Genomic DNA, 20,774 nt, shown 5'->3' on the forward strand with positions numbered 1-20,774 from the left:
GAGAATTGGAAGGTGGGTAAATAACTGGTTAAAGGGGAGACTACAGTGGGTCATACTGAAATGTGAACTGTCAGGCTAAAGGAAAGTTACTAATGGAGTTCCTCAGGGTTCGGTCTTGCGACCAATTTTATTTAACATTTTAATTAATAACCTTGGCTCAAAAAGTGAGTGTGTGCTAATAAAATCTGTGGATCACACAAAGTTGAGGGGTATTGCCAGTATGGAGGAGGACCAGAATAGCATACAAGAAGATTTGGATGACCTTGAAAACTGGAGTAATAGAAGTGGAATGACATTTAATAGTGCAAAGTGTAAGGTCGTGCACTTAGGAATTAACAGCAAGAATTTTTGCTATTAATTGGGGACATATCAGTTGGAAGTGACAGTGGAGGAGAAAGACCTCTATGTATTGCTTGATCAAAGGATGACTATGAGCCACCAGTGTGATGCTGCAGTGAAAAAGGCTAATGCAGTCCTAGGATGCACCAGGCGAGGTATTTTCAGTAGAGACAGGGAAGTGTTAGTACCATTATCCAGGCACTGGTGAGACCTCATCTGGAATAATGAGTGCAATTCAGATCTTGCATGTTTAAGAAAGATGAATTCAAACTGGAACAGGTGCAGAGAAGGGCTACTAGCATGTACAGAGGAATGGAGAACCTACCTTATATGAGGAGACTTAAAGGGCTTGGCTTAACCTAACGAAGGGTTAGGGGAGATATGATTGCTCTCTATAAATACATCAGAGGGGTAAATACCTGGGAGGGAGAGGAGTTATTTAAGTTAAGCACCAGTGTTGACACAAGAATAAATGGCTATAAATTGTCCATCAACAAGTTTAGGCTTGAAATTAGGCAAAGATTTCTAACTACCAGAGGAGTGAAATTCTGGAACAGCCTTTCAAGGGGAGTATTGGGGGCAAAAAACCCTAACTGGTTTTGTCAGGGTTCCTTCGCCACTCTGAACTCTAGGGTACAGATGTGGGGACCCACATGAAAGCCCCCTAAGCTTATTTCTACCAGCTTAGGTTAAAACCTGATATGCTACCACCACCAAGTGATTTAACAAGAAACAGGGAAAGACCACTTGGAGTTTCTCTTCCCCGCAAATTTGAAAGTATCTTGTCCCTTATTGGTCCTTTGGGTCAGGTGTCAGCCAGGTTACCGGAGTTTCTTAACCCTCTACAAGTAAAAGGATTTTGGTGCCTCTGTATACAGGAGGGTTGTTACTCTTCCCTTTGTAGTTGTGACAGGCCTCAAGACTGAGCTTGATAAGTTTATGGAGGGGATGGTCTGATGAGACTGCTCACAATGGCATGTAGCTGATCTGCAACTGCTAGTAGCAAATATCTCCAATGGCTGGTGATGGGACACTAGATGGAGAGAGAATTCTTTCCCAGGTGTCTGGCTGTTTGGGTCTTGCCGAAATGCTCAGGGTCCAACTGATCGCCATATTTGGGGTTGGAAGGAATTTTCCCCTGGGCCAGATTGGCAGAGACTTTGGGTTTTTTTCGCCTTCCTCTGCAGCATGAGTCACTTGCATCTTTAAACTACATAGTGTAAATGGTGAATTCTCTGTAGCTTGAAGTCTTTAAACCATTATTGAAGAACTTCAGTAACTCAGCCAAAGGTCATGGGTCTATTACAGGAGTGGGTGGTTGAGGTTCTATGGCGTGCAATGTGCAGGAGGTCATACTAGAAGATCATGATGGTGCCTTCTAGCCTTAAATTCTGTGAGACTCCAGGATTTTATTCCTGGCTCTGCCACTGTCTCGCCATTGGGCTCTGCGTGAGTCACTTCTCTGTGCGTTTTGGTTTTCCTATTTGTAAAATGGGAATAATACTGAACCCTCTCTCCCCCTTTTATTAAAGTTTTGAGCTCCTGTGAAGTAACAAGGCTCTGGAACACGGCAGAGTGTTAGTAGATGGCACAGTCTCATGCCCCTATGTGCTGATGCTGCTGAGTCCTTGCTGCTCCCTAAACCTTGCAAGGGGGTGAAATGTTCCCCAGGTCCCATGTTAGGCACTCTCAGAGCCTTCCACTAGTTTCCCCTCCATTCTGAACCCCTATTTTTAAGCATTTACTCATTTTTGGGGAACAAAAGCGACTCTTTTGTCCCAGCCATGAGTGGTCAATAAAGCTCCAGTCACCCTGTTTGCATGACTCGGTTACTCACGCTGGTGCCCTGGCCAAGTCCCAGCTCTGTGTTTTCATTCCGTTCCCTCTGCATTCTCAGGTGAAGACAGGATTTGTTATTTCCTGTCCTACCAAGCAGCATCTGTGTCCCAGACCAGTGTCTGGTGAAGTGATCCTTTATATCCAATCCTCACTTCGAAAGGGGTTGTGAGACAGAATTAATGAACGTTGAAGAAGAAGAGTGCATAGAAATCCTTAGGGGCAGGAGGTTCAAAGGCCCTCTGCACTGGGAAATTGAGGCTTTGAAATTGTTTTCATTTCAATGAGAATTAGATGCCTTAGTGCTTAGGCCACTTTTGGAAAGGGGACTTAGGCTCCTGAATCACTGAGACTTTTGAAAATGTTCCCTTTAATCTCTCTCTACCTCTATTCCACATCTGTAAAATGGGGATAATGATACTTCTTGTCTGTCTATTTTGATTATGAGTTCTTTGGGACCAGGACTGTTTTTGACTGTTTGTACAGCACCTAGCACAATGGGGCTCTAGTCTTAATTGGGGCCTCTAGGCATTACCACAGTACAAATAATAATAATCAATAGCAATTAATAAGTACCCAGATAAATAGTGGAAGAGCCTTTATAGCAGCTCCCTGCAGCTTGAATACTAATGTAGTAATCATGAAAAGATCTTGCATGTTTAAAATTAAACAAGCCTAGTTTTTAAGGATTAAACATTCAGTGCTGCATTTTCAAGCCAGTTAAGTGCAATGGCACGTGCAGTTGCCAGGAGAGCGTGTGCCGAATAGGTAACTGCACATGCAGATGGCTAATTAGAGATCCCGGCACGTGCAGGTATCCCATTCACCTGTCTGGCTGCAGTAGCTACGCATGCAGTTGAGCACCTGACTTGTTTGACGATGTGGCCCTGAGGTTCCCCCCTCAGGTTAAACCTGCTTAGAAACTGTTTTTCCACCTCGTTCTACACAGTTTCCACGCCTGCTGCCAGGGTCACAAATGGCATCAGCCAGCTTGTCTTGTCTTCATGAGGCCTGGTGTAGTCTGAGGTAAACCTGGGAGCCCTTCAGGTATCCTACGAGATAGAGTGCCCCAGGACCTTCCCTCACTATTCTGCTGGCTTGGGCAGGACGTGGAGACTGGGTGAATGACATAGGTGCTCCCGCCTGCCATCCCCTGAGGATATTACTGAGCATGCTGCCTCCACAGCTGCAGTCACACACTTTTGCCTTTGTGGGGTGGCTGAGACTCTGTGCTGGAGGGAGAGAGGAAGCAGGGATTGGCCTCCTGTTCCCCACCTGACAGTGCTGGGAGCATGACTGGCTTTATCTCTGAGCCAGCAAAGCGCTGTGGACTCTCATTGGCTGTAGTGGGAGGGGGATGTCAGAGGGAATGCCAGCACCTGGTCACATGCTCTCTCACTTGCCTGGGACCTTCTAGGACATACAGCAGCTGAGTGGCCTGCAGCAGAGGCAAGAGCGGCTGCCCTCTGTGAAAGCACTGGACTGGGAAAGGACGTTTTCATGATGAATGAGGGAAGTTTGTTGAGCAGGGGACTTGTAGCCCAGAGCTAATTGTGCTGCTGCTTCATCTCATTCTCACACCTGCTCACGTGATGGCCCCGCTGCCAGTACATCTCCCCTCCCCACAGATCCTGGAGAGGCCATCAATCCTCTTGCTATGCCTGAGTTCTTCCCTGTGCTGCCCTAGCATGGAGTGTGTACGCATGCATGTGTGTGTGTACGTTTGTGGTTTTCTGCCTGGACAAGCTCAGCTGGCCACTGTGGCTAGCCTGGATCTCCCTGTGCTGGGTGGTCACAGCAATTCAGGCTATTTATAAAAAGAGACCCTTCTGTCGGAGAGAGTCCATGGGAGCAGCTGTCTGTGCACCATATTTAGTGGGAAACCACAAGCTCAGCGGGGGATATGTGCCTCACACCAGCCATTACTGCTGGGAGGAGCCTATGCTGGTATTTTTATTTTCAGAGTGTGTTCAATTCTGGCAAAAGTGGCTGGTGACAGCCCAGGGGACTAAAGGCCTCTAAAACCACAGGGCAGGCACCATCCAAGCAGGGCCAGTACAAATTTATCCCATGAACTGTCCTCCCAAATGTGCCTCAACACCAGATTCAGGCCACTTGACCCCCAGTCCAGCATTTTAACGACTAGACCATGTTGCTTCAGTAATCAGATGGACCACTGATCTTATCTGGTGTGGCTGGAAGTATGATACTGGACCACTGAGCTTCCAGGAGCTATCTGGTCCCCCTCACAAGCGGTTTGTTCTTTAAATTAATCTGAAGTCAGAAACCCCAAATCCAGTGAATTATTGGGAAGGAAGAAAGGAAAAGAAAGAAAAACCTGGTTATTTTCATCTGGAGAGAGGAATTTTGATAAGCCTGAATTGTGGACCCACTGTAATTAAAAAATACACAACTACTCATTTTTAAATGCAGTTGTTTTACTTAATCGGTTTTGCCGCCAGGACCAAAAGGAATAAAGTACATTTTAAAAAGGTGCCTTCCCAGTGAGGCAGCTGAAGCTCCCTTTTGAATCCAATTGAAACCAGTAGTTTTAGTGGAAGATGCCGTGGGGAGTGGGAGGGGGTTGCTGTTCTCAGCAGCTGCATCAGGGAACAAGCCACTCCTGGAATACCCCCCTTCTCCATCAACATAAAGAATTTCTGTTTAACATGTTGCACGAAGGCCTGTTTAGAAGAGCTTTATTCATATTTAATTGCCAGCTTGCTGCACTTCCCATCTTTAATTACCTTTTAAAAAGCAGATTATAAAAATGCATGAGCACTCAGTTTTCACCCTCCACCCCGCAAATTATGTGCTCCTCCAGTGTTCACGTTAGTGCCAGCCAAGCACAATGGAAAAAGAGGTTCGGTCAGCATCCCCCACCCAACTCTGCTGATGCATCTCTGTCCTAAACTGAGACACCATCCCAGTGCTGTTCCAAACCTGGGCTCCCTATACACACAGACTTGATCAAATTCACTCCTGACCCACAGCTCACCTGGCTATTCCAGTGCTGGGCCCCTCATGCATAGTGCTGCTGAGACACTCATCTGCCCCACCACATGCCCTGCTATCCTGTCCTGGGCCTTTCCTGAGACTGTCAATCTTCTGAATTTTGTGACTGAGAAAATGCCCCTTAGAGAGCTACTTGTGAGCTAAAAATATTTGAAACCCAGATCTATGGAAGTGCAAACAGTAGTTCAGTAACCCAACAGCCAAGCTGGCGGCCAGCCACAAATTAATAATGCATGGTGACATAGCTGGCTTTAACAAAGCACCTGATAGTCTTCTGATATCCTGTCTATAATGTAAGCACCATAGCACATGTGCTGCCAAGGTATTCAGGATTTTATGATGTGCCATGTAGTGTAATGTTAAATAAAAATATAGAATTCTGTGTAGAAGGACAGGCAGTTTGGCCCCTCACCCAGCATAACCAACTTCTGTAATCACCCCACTCTGCACACAAGCAGCTTGGGGTGGCTGAAAGTTGTTGCCACCTGCTGGCTGTTCAATGTCTTGTGTGAAGGACCTGCTGGGTCTCTGTCCAGTGCCTAGTGACACAGGTGTTCAGCTCAGAATTGTCAGCATCAGAATCGCAGCCCCCACTTTCTTGTTGGCGGTCTCCACAACAGTGTCAAGTACTGACTAGGCTCTAGAGGGACCCCACCAGGTCAAGGATGAGGCACAGAGTTGGAATGGAAGGGATAAATGTGCAGAGCCACTACCCGTGCTGTACCTGGTCTGTGGATGTAGGGTTTCAGTCTCTAGGAGGTTTCCCTATGAGACTGGCTCTGTGAATCCTTGCCAGTGTGTTCACTTCTCTTCCTCTTCTCCTGGCAGATCAAAGAGCTCTTTGTGAGTTTTGAAGACACTCCCCTGGGAGCAGCATCCCTGGCCCAGGTCCACAAGGCGGTGCTGCAGGATGGGAGGACAGTGGCAGTGAAAGTCCAGCACCCGAAGGTTCAGGCTCAAAGCTCCAGGGACATTTTGTTGATGGAGGTAAGCCAAAACACCTTCTGTGCAAACATGCTGGGCTAGATGCACCCAGGTGGCAGACCACCACTGATCTCTCTGGGGGTATGAGTATAGTGGCCTGGACCCTGTATCCCAAAATGCTCTACAAAGATAAATGATGTGGTTAGACGCTTACAAAAATAAAACACAAAATCAATGAAGGCTACACTGTCAGGGATGAGATGGCGGGATTGGAGTCTAGTGCTGGATGAGCAGACAGGGGAGCAAGGGAGCTGGGGGGAGGGGAAAAGGAAGAGAGCGAGGAAGTCTGTGAGAAAGACCTGAATAAGTCCATGGAGGTTTCAGAAACAAGAGGCCAAGTCCTGAAATCCTTACACTGGCCCAACTCCAGTTAACTTCAGGATCTGGCCCAAAGAGGGCATTTTCTGACTGGATTCTGAAATGCATGGGGAGTAACTAGAGTTGTCTGATCATGGGGTTGAAGAGGTTGTGTTCTCCTGTGCATGTGAAAAGGTAGGCAGTGGCATCTGCACATGTAGGGGTCCAGAGAGCAGGACCTGGGCAGGCTGAGGAGCAGAGAGTTGCAATAGCCAAGGTGAGAAGAGGAGGAGGTAAATGCCCCTGGGGTGGTCAGACCTGCTCAACCTGCAGGTTTCCTTGCAGTCAGGGCTGTAAAAGTTACAATGAAAAAATCATTCCCTGTGACTGATTGCACGTTTCTGATTGCATCAGTCACTGGTTGAGATCTCTTCTGCACTTTGCATGCAAGTTGCATAGAGGCTACCAGGATGATCATGACATGCTTTGCTTAAGCCCAGGACCACATGGAATCGGCTGAGTAGAGTCAGGGCAGGAGGAAGAAAAAGAAAGATGACAAAGTGTGAGATTGGGACAAGAGGAAATTGTGTGTGAAGGATCCAGGATCCAGACCCTTATGTAGGTCTACACAACCTATGGGAGTGAGTCTCCCAGCTTGGGTTGACAGACTTGGGTTAGTGGGGCTCACACTAGGGCTCTAAAAATAGCTGTGTAGACAGTGCTTTAAAGTTGTGGCTTGGGCTCTGAAGCCTGGGCCTGCGGGCTGTGTAGATATACCCAGCGGCACATTCTCTCCATTACCATAGGCTGTTACCAGCACATTCCCCAGTGTGTAGCTGTGAAGCGCTGGATTGGATTTCTTTTTGCTTGTTGTACTGTTAGGAGATATTTAAATAAATACATTTACAACAATTCTTCTCTGTTTTTAGAATAATCCCCTTGAGAAGCTTGAAACTAAAAAATCTATTTTCTTCCTGAAATTTATTATTCTCCTTCCTGTTCACATATTCTGGTTTGTCCTAGTAAGGATGCCAACAAGTATCTGCTATGTATGCACTTACGTTATTGCAGGGTCACTTGTGAGTGCTAGGCTGCATGCACTTGTTACTGTACAGTTGCTCATGAATGCTCCCTGCATACATTGTCTTGTTTTTGAAAGATCTCTTCTAAGTGCTGGGCTGCACATGTTAGCTTGTTGTTATTGTGGGGTCCTTTGTGTGTGCCTGGCCTTTGCACTGGGTTTTTTCAGACTGTATTAAGAGCCATGCTGATTTACATCATCTGAGGATCTGGCTATTTAAGAATTACACAGACTTTGCAACTAGATAGGAGGTCGCATTTAGGACTGTTTAAATACTGATTGATCCAGTCTCCTAGAGAGTGATCAGAGAGAATCAGAAAAGCGAGATAGAAAAGTTACAATTTCACTGTCTTTCTTTGCAGATTTCATAGCATCATTGCTGGCTCTTTAAAAATCAAGACAGCACCTGATAAATCCAGATGGAGATACTACTCAACTCTCCCTACATCAGTGGTTCTCAAAGTGGGGCCACCGCTTGTGTAGGGAAAGTCCCTGGTGGGCCAGGCCGGTTTGTTTACCTGCCAGGTCTGCAGGTTCGGCCAATCGTGGCTCCCACTGGCTTTGGTTCACTGCTCTAGGCCAATGGGGGCTGTGGGAAGTGGCAGCCAGCAAATCCCTTGTCCTGCGCCACTTCCCGCAGCCCCCATAGGCCTGGAGCAGTGAACCGCGGCCAGTGGGAGCCATGATTGGCTGAACCTGTGGACCCGGCAGGTAAATAAACTGGCCTGGCCCGGCCCACCAGGGGCTTTCCCTACACAAGCAGCCACCCCAGTTTGAGAACCACTGCCCTTCATCCACCCTGTGATGGGTTGGGTCACAGAAATCCCCTTGGGACTGCCACCTGATGTGCTGAGACTACGTCTGAGCCCGTTTTCCCTGGCAACTTGGGACTTCAGTACCCTGTCTTGTTGAGCCAGACACACTAGCCTGCTGCAAACACAGACTCAGGTCTGAACCATGTCTCCCAAAAACTGCAGACATAACTGAAAACGGCTTAGAAAGTGCTCCTGTCTCTAGCTCTCAGACACCCAGCTCCCAACGGGATCCAAGCCCCAAATGAATCCGTTTTACTCATTATAAAGCTTATACAGAGTAAATTCATAAGTTGTTTGCCCTCTATAACACTAATTGATAGAGAAATATGCCCAGTTGTTTGCTCCCCCAAATAATAATTACTTGTTCTGGGTTAATTAATAAACAAAAATGATTTTATTAAGTATAAAAAGTAGGATTGAAGTGGTTCCAAGTAATAACAGACAGAACAAAGTAAATTACCAAGCACAATAAAACAAAAACACGCAAGTCTAAGCCTAATACAGTAGGAAACTGAATACAGGTAAATCTCACCCTCAGAGATGTTCCAATAAGCATCTTTCACAGCCTAGACTCCTTTCTAATCTGGGCCCAATCCTTTCCCCTTGTAAAGTCCTTGTTCCAGCTCAGGTGTGGCTAGGGGATTTCTCATGACTGCCCCCTCTTTGTTCTGTTCCACCCCCTTATATATACCTTTGGCACAAGGCAGGAATCTTTTGTCTCGTTGAGTCCCCACCCCTCCTAAATGGAAAAGTACCAGCTTTAAGATGGATTCCAGTACCAGGTGACATGGTGTCCTGTGAGACCCCAAGCCTTCATTCTTCCTGGCCTGACTCATGGGAAGGCTGCAAGTAAACAGCCATCTACAGTCAGTTGTCCTAGCTGATGGGAGCCATCAAGATTCTAAACCACCATTAATGGCCCACACTTTACATATCTATAACAGAGTTATATTTTACATTCCTAGTTTCAGATACAAGAATGATACGTTCATACAAATAGGATGACCACATGCAGTAGATTATAAGCTTTGTAATGATACCTTACAAGAGACCTGTTGCATGAAGCCTATTCCAGTTACATTATATTCATACTCATTAGCATATTTTCATAAAATGATATGGAGTGCAATATCATACACCCTTATTCCAGGACTGTATTCTAGACAGCTCTTGAAACGGGCCAGACAAATTGCTATTAAGTATGACCCTGTTAATTTTAAAGTAGTTAAATAGACTTGAATCATTATTTTAAAAAGCAGAAAACAGCATATAAATGTTCTGATCACAAGCATCAGTGCAGTAATCCTACAGCCCTGGAAAATTTTTGTGCACGCGTAAATGGAGATCACTGGTTACATTTCATTTGGGCGACATAAATTTGAGAGGATTTATGCCCCCAGACATAATGGGAGAAAATCATTCAATAAGATCTGAAACCCAGTGATTACATTTTTAAAAGGACACTGTGGACTGAGTTTAGGACTGACATTTAGATAAGAGAAGTTGGATGGGGATGTGGATGAATGGTTTCACACAGCTGAACAGGAGCAGAAGTGGTTCATGAATTTATTTTTGTTTTACATTTCAGTGGTAGTTGCCTTTCTATGTACATTGCAAACATTCCCAGTGCAGTGCAGGAAACCCTAACTCACAGTGTTGAGCCAGGAAGTGAAACAGTCTCGATTCACACACAGACGGGTCTATTTTCATTTTCCTGGCTTAGTGAAGAACAAAACAGATGGTATAAACCATGCAAAGTGAATTACTTTTTAAAAAGTCTTTCCGTTTTAGGACTCTCAGGTGGCTTTAATAACAAACTGAATGGTGTTTTTTTTAAAGATATGGGTCCAGAGCCTCAGCTGCTGTCAGCTGGCCACTGAAATCAGTAGAGCTGCAGCAATTTACACAGCTTTACTTGAGTTTTATGCTGACTGTGTCCCTTAACTGATCACAGGAATTTTTTGCTAGAACATTTTATAACTAGGATTATGCCACCAAATGCAGTCTCCTGTGTTTGAAGAATCATCTTGCTGGGCCATCCTCTATTTCCTATGGGAAAGACTATCCATCATTTGCCCCCCTAGATTTCCTCTTTCTGGTCTTGTACTTTATTAAGTATTTCTGTAAACAGAAATGTCCATTAAACATTTAAGTTAAGATTTGCAAAGTCACCTAAGGAGTCTGACTGCCCAGTAACTATTCGTTTTAATGGGAACTGGGTACCCAGATCCCTTAGGCAGCACTGCCAATTTTGGTCTGAAAGGTTAAGAAGTCAAAACCCCAGGACAGCTGAGGGTGGGCTCTGACCTTGTAGGAAGTGTTTTTGCAAGGGCTGCAGCCTTCTATCTGTAAAGAAAATTGGCCTTCATTTCTGAAGTGCCCAGTGGCATTTTCCTGTGTCAGCGAAGTTCTTGCTTAGCAGCGTAAGGTGTAAGTAACGTAAAGGTGACAGGCCTTATTTTAGATGTTCCTATTTCACATTAACTGAAGGCCATTAAATGAAACTGAACAGTGACTCATCAAATCACAGGAATCAGACATTTAAAAAAGACCTTGCGGGTCACTTAGTCTGACCCCTTCAGGGGCCAGGATGATCACACCATACAGTCTATCCTCCAGGGCTTTGCCTTGTCTAGTTTTAAAAGCACCATGCAGTGGGGCTCCTACGGCTTCCCTGGAGTGGCTTTTCTACCATTTAACAGCTCAGCAGGCATGTCGGTCACAGCTAGTGTGGGTGCAACAGGCCAGACCTTGTCTTCCAGGAGAAGCCAATTGCATCGCCCTGTTGCACCGTGATAGTGCATTAGCCCCAAAGGTATTTGGAGAGGTTTGGTTTGTTTGGTCCTCAGGCAATGTGGGACAAAGCAGGTTTGCCCTGTGACAACAGGGTTGTCTAGGAGAGAGCCATTCCATAGTGAATACAGCTGCAGCTAGTGTGTGAGAGAGATGCGTGTGCATTTCTGTGACTCATTCTCTCCCTTGCCAGGTTTGGAGCACTGAAGGTGGGAACTGTACTCATCCTCAGTTAAGAGCAAGGGGCTCCTGACTGTAGAGAAAAGAGGCCAGGCGCAGCCCTGGGTGCAGGGGGCTGCGTATTGCTGCCCGGTCCTGTAATGCTGCCTGCTGAGCAGCTCGGGAGCAGTGGTGCAGCTGATCCATCACTTTCTTGATTTCAGATTCTCCTGCTGACCGTGAAGCAGATCTTCCCAGACTTTGAGTTCATGTGGCTGGTGGATGAAGCTAAGAAGAATTTGCCCCTGGAGTTGGACTTCCTCAATGAGGGGAGAAATGCAGAAAAGGTGTCCCACATGCTTAAGGACTTTGACTTTCTGAAGGTAGGAGAGCGTGTGCATGTCACACGTGTGTGTGTGTGTGTGTGTGTGTGTGTGTGTGTGTGTGTGTGTGTGTGCATGCGCAGGCAGGAGTCAGGGATGGCACATCAGCTCACTGCGGGAGGACAATGATGTATAGCAACAATCTTCTGTTTTGAAGTGAATGTAATGCTGGTGATAGTGCTGGATCACCAGTGCTGGATACTGATGGCCTGATCAGGCCCATCAATGTGCCTCATCCGTGACCTGGAGGAACCAGGTGGAGTGAGGGGAGTTCAGTCCCCATGGCCCATTCGATGCTGGGCTTCTCACTGAGGCTGGGTAGGAACTGAGCTGAGACTCTCCAACTCATTTTCATACTGCAAGCCACTGAACACCTGGAAGATGGTAACAGCTTTCTGTCACTAACACTCTAGGCTGGTTCAAAATTTGGACTTGGGGATGAAAGTCCCTGTACCCTGTGACTCATCGTCTCTGAGCCATCCAGCCCTGCCCACATCTGGGTTAGATTGTCCCCTCCTGGGCCAGGGAGATTGATTCCATCAGGTCTTCGCCTTGTCGTGAGCACTGTGAATTTGCCATTAGCTGCTGGGCCATCTGATGGCACCTTTCATGGGTTTCCTCTGAAGCAAGGGCTAGAAATGGAGTTCAAACAGAAGAACTAGGCTGTAACTAATGAAGTCGAGGTGGGGGAGCAGTTATGTTGAGCGAGAGAGACCATGCATATTGCAGTGAGAGGAAGGACACTTCCCCCTCAATCCACCCCCACCGCACACAGATACCCTCCTCACCCAGTGCACATATGGAACCCCTCTCCATGTGTGCACATCCATAGCCAAACACAGCTCCCCTACGCACACACTCTGCCCACCCTACGCACTGATGCACAGCTACAGCGACACACACATCTGTCTCCTCAAAAACCAACACTCATCTGCCCACATGCATACCTACATAGTCCTCTGATGCTCATCACCATATAGATAGCCATGTGAGTAAGTGCATATGCCCACAGGTCCCCCACTGAAATGCTCAGGGGTGTTTACAAATTTACCCCACATACACACACTGAACCTTGCATGCACAATGCCCATCCTCATGCTTCCACATGTGCATATAAACACACCTAGTCATATGCACACTCAGACACTGGCATGCAAATGCATTTGCGCACACACAAAGACATACGAACAAATGCACTCATATGACACAGCATGTATGCATCAACACAACTCTTTCCCTTTGCCTTTCACTTCCTGGTGAAAGTGACAGATGCCCAAGACCATGTGAGTTTGCATCAGGTTTTGCAGGGTGTTCCTTCCCTCATCCCTCCTGCCTGTCCTGTGATTCCTCATATCCTGGATGTGGGCATGGGATGATCCTTTTGGAGCTCAGTGGCACCATGTGGCTGCCTTTCCTAAGCACAGTTACAACCCAGTGGGACATTGGGGTGGCAGGATGCCAAGTACCGACAATTCTACTAAGAAGATGCTTATCAAAAGTGATGTATTTTGGAGAGCTGTGTCCATCGCTGTTGTAAGTAGGGTATTATGGAGTAAATCCCCATGGAGATGACCAATCAGGTCCTCATGGTTTAAAGAGCTGTCAGGATATTTACACAGGTAACAATAACAAATTGCTGCGAGATGGCTAAATAATGGATCCTCCCATCTGACCTGTCGATTCTGAGACGTGTTCATCAACATGTAGGCAACAGGAGATTTGGGCTCCTGTATCATTAATTTTCCTAAACACACAACTAAGCTAGGGAGTGGATTTTTTGCTGTGAACCCAGTTGAGCTTCTAAGGCCAGAGATAAATTGTTTCCATGCACTGGCATTAGAGCCAAACATCTGTGAGTAATTCAAGAATCACCAAAGAGTTTGCCTCGCATTTCCAAATGCTTGTATGGGGCTTAGTAACCTCCTAACCCTCCACTATAAATCTCAAGATGGGGATGAGTGTCAGCTTGGAATTGAAATCCTCTAAAGCCATTGGGATCAGTATGTTTAGGAGCTAGTGCTCCAGGTAACTGTAGGAGCTGGGGAACCTGTTAATTTTGGAGTCTGTGTCCAGTGGCTGTGGGGCTTTTCAATTCCTGACAAGTTTCAAAATAATAAAAGTCCAGATGGGATGGATCTAGGGGAGACTGGGGGTAAGTGCACTTGCCTTTCATGTTGGACATATGGCCTCAAATCCCAGGCAGCTAACACATGAAGGTTGTAGGGAGCATTGCACAGCAGGACTGAGGAGCCCTGGAAGAGCTGGGTGAAAGGGACCTGGGCTAGAATAGCAGGGGCTGCTAGGGGACAGGATCGAGGTGTCATGGGCATAGGACTGGAATAGCAGGACAGGCTGCAGGTCAGGAGTGAGGGGCATTCGTGGACCTGTGAAGAGAACAAGAACTGGAGTTCTGGAGGGCAGCAGGTGAGGTTGAAGCCACTTTCACTAACCACAGCCCCTCAGAACTGAAGTTATAAAACAAATGCAGCCAGCTTAGGGGTTGTGATGAGCTACAGTGGCATGGCTGGTTCCCCTGGCCTCAGTCATGCTAGGTGGACAGCACTGCTTCCCTCTCCCAGGCTTGCCTCAGGGTCATGGACCCTTGCTGTGAGATTAGTGGGCCCACTCCATAGCATCGTGCATCCGTTCCGCTAAGGTGGCTCCAGTTTAGCCCTGCTAACGGAGGGTGCTATGAGGTGAAGCTCTCTCCAGTGGGAGCATTAGCAATCTGGCTTGCTCATCAACAGCAGGAGTCTCAGCCTGCACAGAATATGGTAGGAGGTGCAAGCTGGTGCTTATGGAAAAGGAGTCAAGCTGCTTTAGGACTCCAGTTCTGCTGAGTCTCTGTGCAACACTCGGGCCACCTCTTTGTACCTCACTGAGGCAATTTACTGCAGCTTGAGCAGAAGGCGCTGTGACGTTTTGCGGTTGTGTGACAGTGTCACATTTGCAATGAGATGCCTATGGGTCTTCCAGGGTTTCTGTGACAAACCCCTTATTTGTGAGGCTTAATTTTTCTCTTGTTTTAATTGCTGACAGCTTGAAGTGCATGGAGCTTGTCTGCCTGGGTCCATTGGTGTTCCAAAGGGCGCCTTCGAGATACCAGTGATGATTACTTATCATTTATAGAGCTGTGTGCACAGTGCACAACAAATAAGAACAAGGGTTCTTCCTTGGAGGAACCGACAATGTGGCTCAGATGCATGCAACAGGTAATAGTTAGAAGCCTGACCCTGAGAAGGGCTGAGCATCTAACAACACCCATGGACACCAATGGATGTCGCAAGTGCTCAGTGCCTTGGAGAGTCAGGTCCTAAATGTGGACAGGAAATGGAGTTGCTGAGACCATTGTGGTTTTAAAGTGCCTGGTATTGTGTCTAGGTGCGTTGCCTTTGCCCACACTCACTGTGCGGTGGGGAGAGGCCTGTGGTCTCCAGTGGTTTTCACCAACATTAAATGCAGTTAAAGTGACCAAGGAAAAGTACCCGTGTGGGTGGATGTGGTGGCATCCCTTCTTGCAAATAGGGAGCGAACATGGGTCCTTTTCACCTCCACTATAAAATTCCTTTCTTCCTTCCTCTTTTCCTCACTGGTGAATGACTCCCTTGCTGTTGCTGTTCCATGATTTGGCCTAACGCTCCATCATCCCATTCCAGGTCCCTAGGATCTACTGGGAGCTGTCAACTAGGCGTGTCCTTCTCATGGAATTTGTGGAAGGCGGGCAGGTGAATGACAGGGCCTATATGGAGAGGAACAGCATTGACGTCAATGAGGTAAATTGTCACCCATCTCTGAAGTCGGACACTGAGGGTGTTGCATAAAGATGGAAATGGTGATGTTATTAGACGTGGTATCGCTGAGACTGATTGTCCATGAAGAACCAAAAAGGGATGACACGCACATAAATAGAACAGCATCTGTAGTGATACATCTGAGAGAGAACTCTCAATTCTTGTGCTTCAGGGCATAAGAGATGACCACTTGCTGGGATCAGAAAGGTCCTCCCCCTAACCCATCTACCTTGTAGGATTGCAGAGTTGTATGGATTGACTAAAGGGACTTCACATCTTTTTCTGCAGCCTGTGCTGTGGTTCATTGTAGGAGACAGGACACTGTGTGAGTATCTTGCTCAGATAATAGGTGGATTGTTGGTTTGTTCTATGATGACAATTCATGTTATTCTAGGAAACAGGGTCACCTTCTGACACAGCATCCTTCCTCTTCTCTGTCCTGCATTTTGGCAGAACTTTAACCTTCTTTAAAGTGGGGATGCTGGTAGGACTTTTGCCTTTAAGTTACAACATTGTTGGAATTTAGCTTACATCCCTAACTAGATTTAGGGGTCTCTTCTTGGCTTCAGATAGCATCTTTTGAAAGAGCCATACAACTGAGGTCACAGCAGATCATGGTTATTAAAGAGTTTGCAAGAGTCACAGTGTTAACCTTGGTGTGCTGCCCAGATTCCAACTGGGTCATTATATTCTGCTTCCCTAAATCTCCTTCTCTAGTCCCCTCTGTGGGACACTGAGTACAGTTTTCCTCTTCACTTCCTGTCCTAAACAGTTGTATAATGTTGCTATACACTATTAAACAGTTGCCATGTTTCATCCCAGAGGTGGCAGCATTTCAGTGATGAGTGAAGTGTTTTCTCTGTATGGCATGAAGTTGATAGAGCATTTTGGGTTCCTTGACATAAAAGGGACTGGAGGAAAGCAAGATATTACCTCCTGAAAGGGCTGAGAACAGGCCTGAGGGAAGGTTTTTGAGCATTGAACAATGTGTCAACCCTCCCTTCCCAATCTGTGAGTGTTGATTGAGTCAGTGCTGCCAGCCTTTTCCCCTGTGCACTATTGATGAGCCTCAAAGCACCACTTGGTTGACTAGCTATCAAAGAGCTACAGCATAAAATCAATTGTACTTAATCTGTCCCTCCACTCGGCTCTGAAGTCTGGACGCCTCATCCGTCCCCTCCCTTTTTATCCATGGCAGAGTTCACTCACTGTCAATTAAGGATGTTCCAAAGAACAGCTGGGGGAAGGGAACTATCTGTGTGTTAGCCCCTTCCAGGCTAGGAAGTTGTCTGTGTCCCCTCAACTGTCCCCAGAAGACATCAGGCACCTCCCTGACTACCTTGGCACACAGAGTTATCAAGGAAGCATTGGGCAGGTGGGGACCAGGACTAGTGTCTCCCTACCCCTCACAGCTGATCTGCATTTCACCTGTTCCTTTACTTTGTAGCAAACTGAGCCAATGAGAGGCAACAGTCCCTTGCCCAGTAAAGGGAGACAGCTGCCTTCTGAAACATGTCTGCTGGGGAGTTCAAGTTAGGAACGTGTAAGGAACAAAACAAGGCAAATCTTGATGCTGAATTGGAGAGGAGGCACGCCCCCCCCAGCCATAGGCTTCTTGTCATGTTGGACAAGCCAAGGGCAAGTGCAGAGTACTTTGTATTTTCCCTGCAATATGGCTAGTCAGGCCCCCATTTTTATTCAGAGAGCTTCCTCACCTAGCTCACCCTGGCAGCAGTCGGCGTAGTCTCTCACTCACTTACGCACAGGTTCTTTGCATGGCACGTGCAGCTGGCTGAGACAGTGGAGCCTCTCTAATAGCACTTGCACCCAAACGCAGGGCTCCCCTCTGGGAGCTGCAGTTCAGGCCCTTAGCCTTGCCATGCACATTTGCATCTCTAGGCTGTGTCACGGGTTCACTCACTGCAGATGCACCTCCTTGTGGCCAGGTGTGATGTAGTGACTATCTCCCCTATGGCACCCACTAACAATGGTCGCTCCGTCGGGGAGGTGGTCTCTCTTCCTGCAGCTTGGCCCTCCAGCCAGGTAGTGGTTTAGTCCACCCCTTCCAGGATAACAGAGTCCAATCAAGCTATAGTCCAATGACCTTATAGTATGTCTTCCCTCTGTCTCTGGGCTCTGTGGTCCTTACTTTCTAGGGGGTTCCCTCTACTCTTGGTTCCTGCCAAGAAACCCGGTAGCTGACAGCAAAGACTACTCCCTCAAACTCCTTGCTGCCTCCCTGGGTGGCTTCTTACTACTTCTATCCCCCCAAGAGTGAGTGCAGACTCTCTCCTGGCAGCCCCTTTCTATTACAAACTTCTTGCCTTTATAATCACCACTCAGCCCCTCCCCAGCTGGCCTTCATTATTAGTTCAGCCTAGCTTTCTCTGTCCCTCTCTCATGCAAGTGCTGCCAGGTATGTTAATTGGCCTCTCATGCCCACAGTAACCCCTTCTGGGCCTGTGTGGGGTGTGTGCCCCATCACAGGCTAGTTGAGGCCTGCATCCCAACCCTACAGCATTGGGGATGTATCTCATCAGCAGTGGGCACAGCTCACACATTGCATTCCTTGTGTAGGCTTTGCTACAGGGAAGTTGTCTTGTGTTTACCAAGCTAAATGCATCTGTGACTAGCTCTGTGATACGTCTGGTCTGTGAAGAGCCATCCCAGTGTGACCCACGAGGCACTGATGGTTCACTGACTTTGCAATCAAGGGAGACTAAAAGAGCCCGGTCCCCAGCAGATCCCTCACCCACCTCCATTCACCTTAACCCAGTGGGGACTTTGCAGCCTTGCTTTGATCAACCACATAATCAGTCTAGGCCAAGAGTTTGTTCCAGACAGGAGCAGCCAGCTCTAGTCACGGAAACATAATTAGGAAACATCTCAGCATGGTTAACCCTGAGATCCCGCCTTTCCTGTTGGACTGATCTCTGTGGTGGGTGCCTGTTCCTCAGCTCACAAGCCGCTTTGTGAGAGAAACTCCTTTCAGAGTGAGCTCAATACTGGTGAGTGGTGCCAAATTGACAGCCTGGAAACTGAAGGCCTCTCTGCTCCGCTCGGACAAGTGCAGCATGAGTAGCAGGAAGGAAAGCAGCTTCCACTGCTCTGAAGCAACTCCTTCTAGGGAGGAGCAGAAAGTTCACGTTCCATGACCTATTCATTGTTTGGCCTCACTGCTGAGGCTGATAACTTAGAGAGCCAATACTTGATTTGAACTGGCACTTAAAAAACTAGAGGTCTGGCACTTAAAAAACCATAGTGAAAAGTACTTTAAAAACGCCATAGACAGAGAGAGAGTGGACAGCTCCATATCCTATTATCCGTTGACCCCTCTGATCCACCTGCTCCTTGCCTTTGCCCTGAGGCTGTACTGGAATTGATAACCTAGAAGAACAAAGGTCTATATTTCATGCCCAACCCCCTGAGGCAGCCACTTGGTGACTTTTCTGAAAGACTGGAGTCAACCCTCTCCCTCCCTGCCTGCTGCTGGAGCCCCCATATCTTGTATTCTCAGGGTCTGGCCAGCATAGAAGAGCTGCTGCAGAAGAGCAAGTCAACAAGGAGCTCTGTTGACATTTTAGAGGTGGAGATTGTCATGCCACAAGTGGGGGTAACCTTTAGAAAGATGTGACCATCTACTAGCTGGATTTTGGCCTGCTCTCAGACAAGGCCTCGCCAGTCATTCAAAGGTGCCTTCCCCCTTCCTTTGGGGAGATGTATCTTGTGCAGCTCTCTTTCCCCTGAGATAAAGTCCTTGCACAAAGCCTGGTGATAGGAGAATATCAGAAGCAGAGATGAGTCTGACCCACAACATTCTGATCCAGATCATAACATTCCCCAAGTCTTGAGGAGTTTGGATCTGGGGTTTGGTTTTGACCCATTAGAAATAGGGGCCCAGAGCAACATTTGGATCCACATTTGGAAGCGTCTCCAAGTTTTACAGAGGTGGGTCCACCTCGGCTCTGGAAGCCTGGAGAGTCAGTGCAAGTTGAGCCCCCTAAAGTCCAGCTGCTTATCTGACTTCCATCCTAACAGCTTGGGGCTGCAAAGTTGTCTAGGAAAGCCCAGGGGAGTGGAGCAGGCATTCTTATCAGCTTTCTAGGGTTTCGTGCTCCCGATCAGACTGGAATCTCCACAAGCATAGCCTTTCTCTGGGGCATTTTGGTGTCTGGATGTGACAGAATAATGTAAAGACTAAGCTAACTGCACTTTTTCCAATTCACAAAAGCTTTCGGAGGCATGGCGGGGTTCATACGGAGCCTTGCTGGAAATTCAAGCTGGCTCTTATTCCAACTATCGTATTTACGCCATTGGGAAGGCTGCATTGTCACATCTCAGTGCGCTGGTGCCATGTTGAGATGAAACCTCCCAGCATGCTGGCTTTGTGCCAGCCCCAAAGATATTGTCATAATGTTTCCAGCGGTTGGTTTTAAAAAAGGTCTGCTTCTGCGGGGTGCAAAAACCCCTGGGCTATTGTCTGCCTGGTCAGTCTGTACAGTTACTACAGCTCTGTGCTTCGATGGGGTATTTACACAGGCCATTTCGGTTCCCATAGACACCACTTAGCTGCTCACTTGCACATGTGCCATTTTAAAAAAACGATTAACTCTTTTATTAATTGTCAACAAAACAACAGTACGGAGCTGTGGATAAAATCTCTCTCTCAGGCACGCTTCTTCCATACCGTTTTTAACTGGGTGGGGGAGATGAGTCCTCAGCAAGCAGGATTTCTCTCATGCAGTAACGCAGACTTGAAGAGCAAGCTGAGCCTTTCTCCTCTAAATGGAAAGGATCCCTGAGGTGAAAGCTCCCTTCAAACCAGGTTACTGACATTTACTTAATGCCGTCTGTAGCAGGATTATCATTAAAGCTGCCCAAAAGCACATTAATCTCTCTGGAGCCGTCCGAGCGCTGGACTGTAATGGCATTTAATCAGAGAAGGCTTTGATTTCTAAAGACAAGTGCAAACACTGAAATATCTGCCTGTGGAACAGTTACCTATTCATGTGCAAGCACAGCCGAGGAGGAGAACGCAGCTGGGATATTAACAGTGGGAGGGGAGCGTGGGTCTCAGAGAAATTAGTTTGCTGTAATCTAGAGGCAAGGAAGGGTGTGTGGGGATAAGACCTGGATATTTTTGGAAATGGACTCTCTGTGTTTCAGGAGATCAGAGCATTTGTGGGCCAGGACAGGGGAGAGCAAACAGGGATCCAGGAACTTATGGCATGTTTGCTGCAGGAAAGTAAAGAAGAATGAGGCTGTTCAGAGTACGTCCTTC

General features: G+C 47.2%; 1 protein-coding gene across 4 annotated transcripts in view; it reads left to right on the plus strand.

Annotated features, from left to right (window-relative positions):
- Window positions 1-20,774, plus strand: part of ADCK1 (aarF domain containing kinase 1) — a 211,326-nt gene that overhangs the window by 93,281 nt on the left and 97,271 nt on the right. For 3 of the 4 annotated variants that reach the window (XR_007774436.1, XR_007774435.1, XM_050953281.1), the window contains exons 5-7: window positions 6,019-6,177; window positions 11,544-11,702; window positions 15,359-15,475. Coding sequence is in view for 2 of the 4 variants with exons in the window: in XM_050953281.1 (XP_050809238.1) it covers window positions 6,019-6,177; window positions 11,544-11,702; window positions 15,359-15,475 (435 nt within the window). In the remaining 2 variants the exon portion in view is untranslated. The remainder of the gene's footprint in view (window positions 1-6,018; window positions 6,178-11,543; window positions 11,703-15,358; window positions 15,476-20,774) is intronic. The other variant, XM_050953282.1, reaches the window with a different exon arrangement.

This window comes from Gopherus flavomarginatus, chromosome 5 (genome assembly GCF_025201925.1).
Source record: "Gopherus flavomarginatus isolate rGopFla2 chromosome 5, rGopFla2.mat.asm, whole genome shotgun sequence".
Classification (NCBI taxonomy): domain Eukaryota; kingdom Metazoa; phylum Chordata; order Testudines; family Testudinidae; genus Gopherus; species Gopherus flavomarginatus.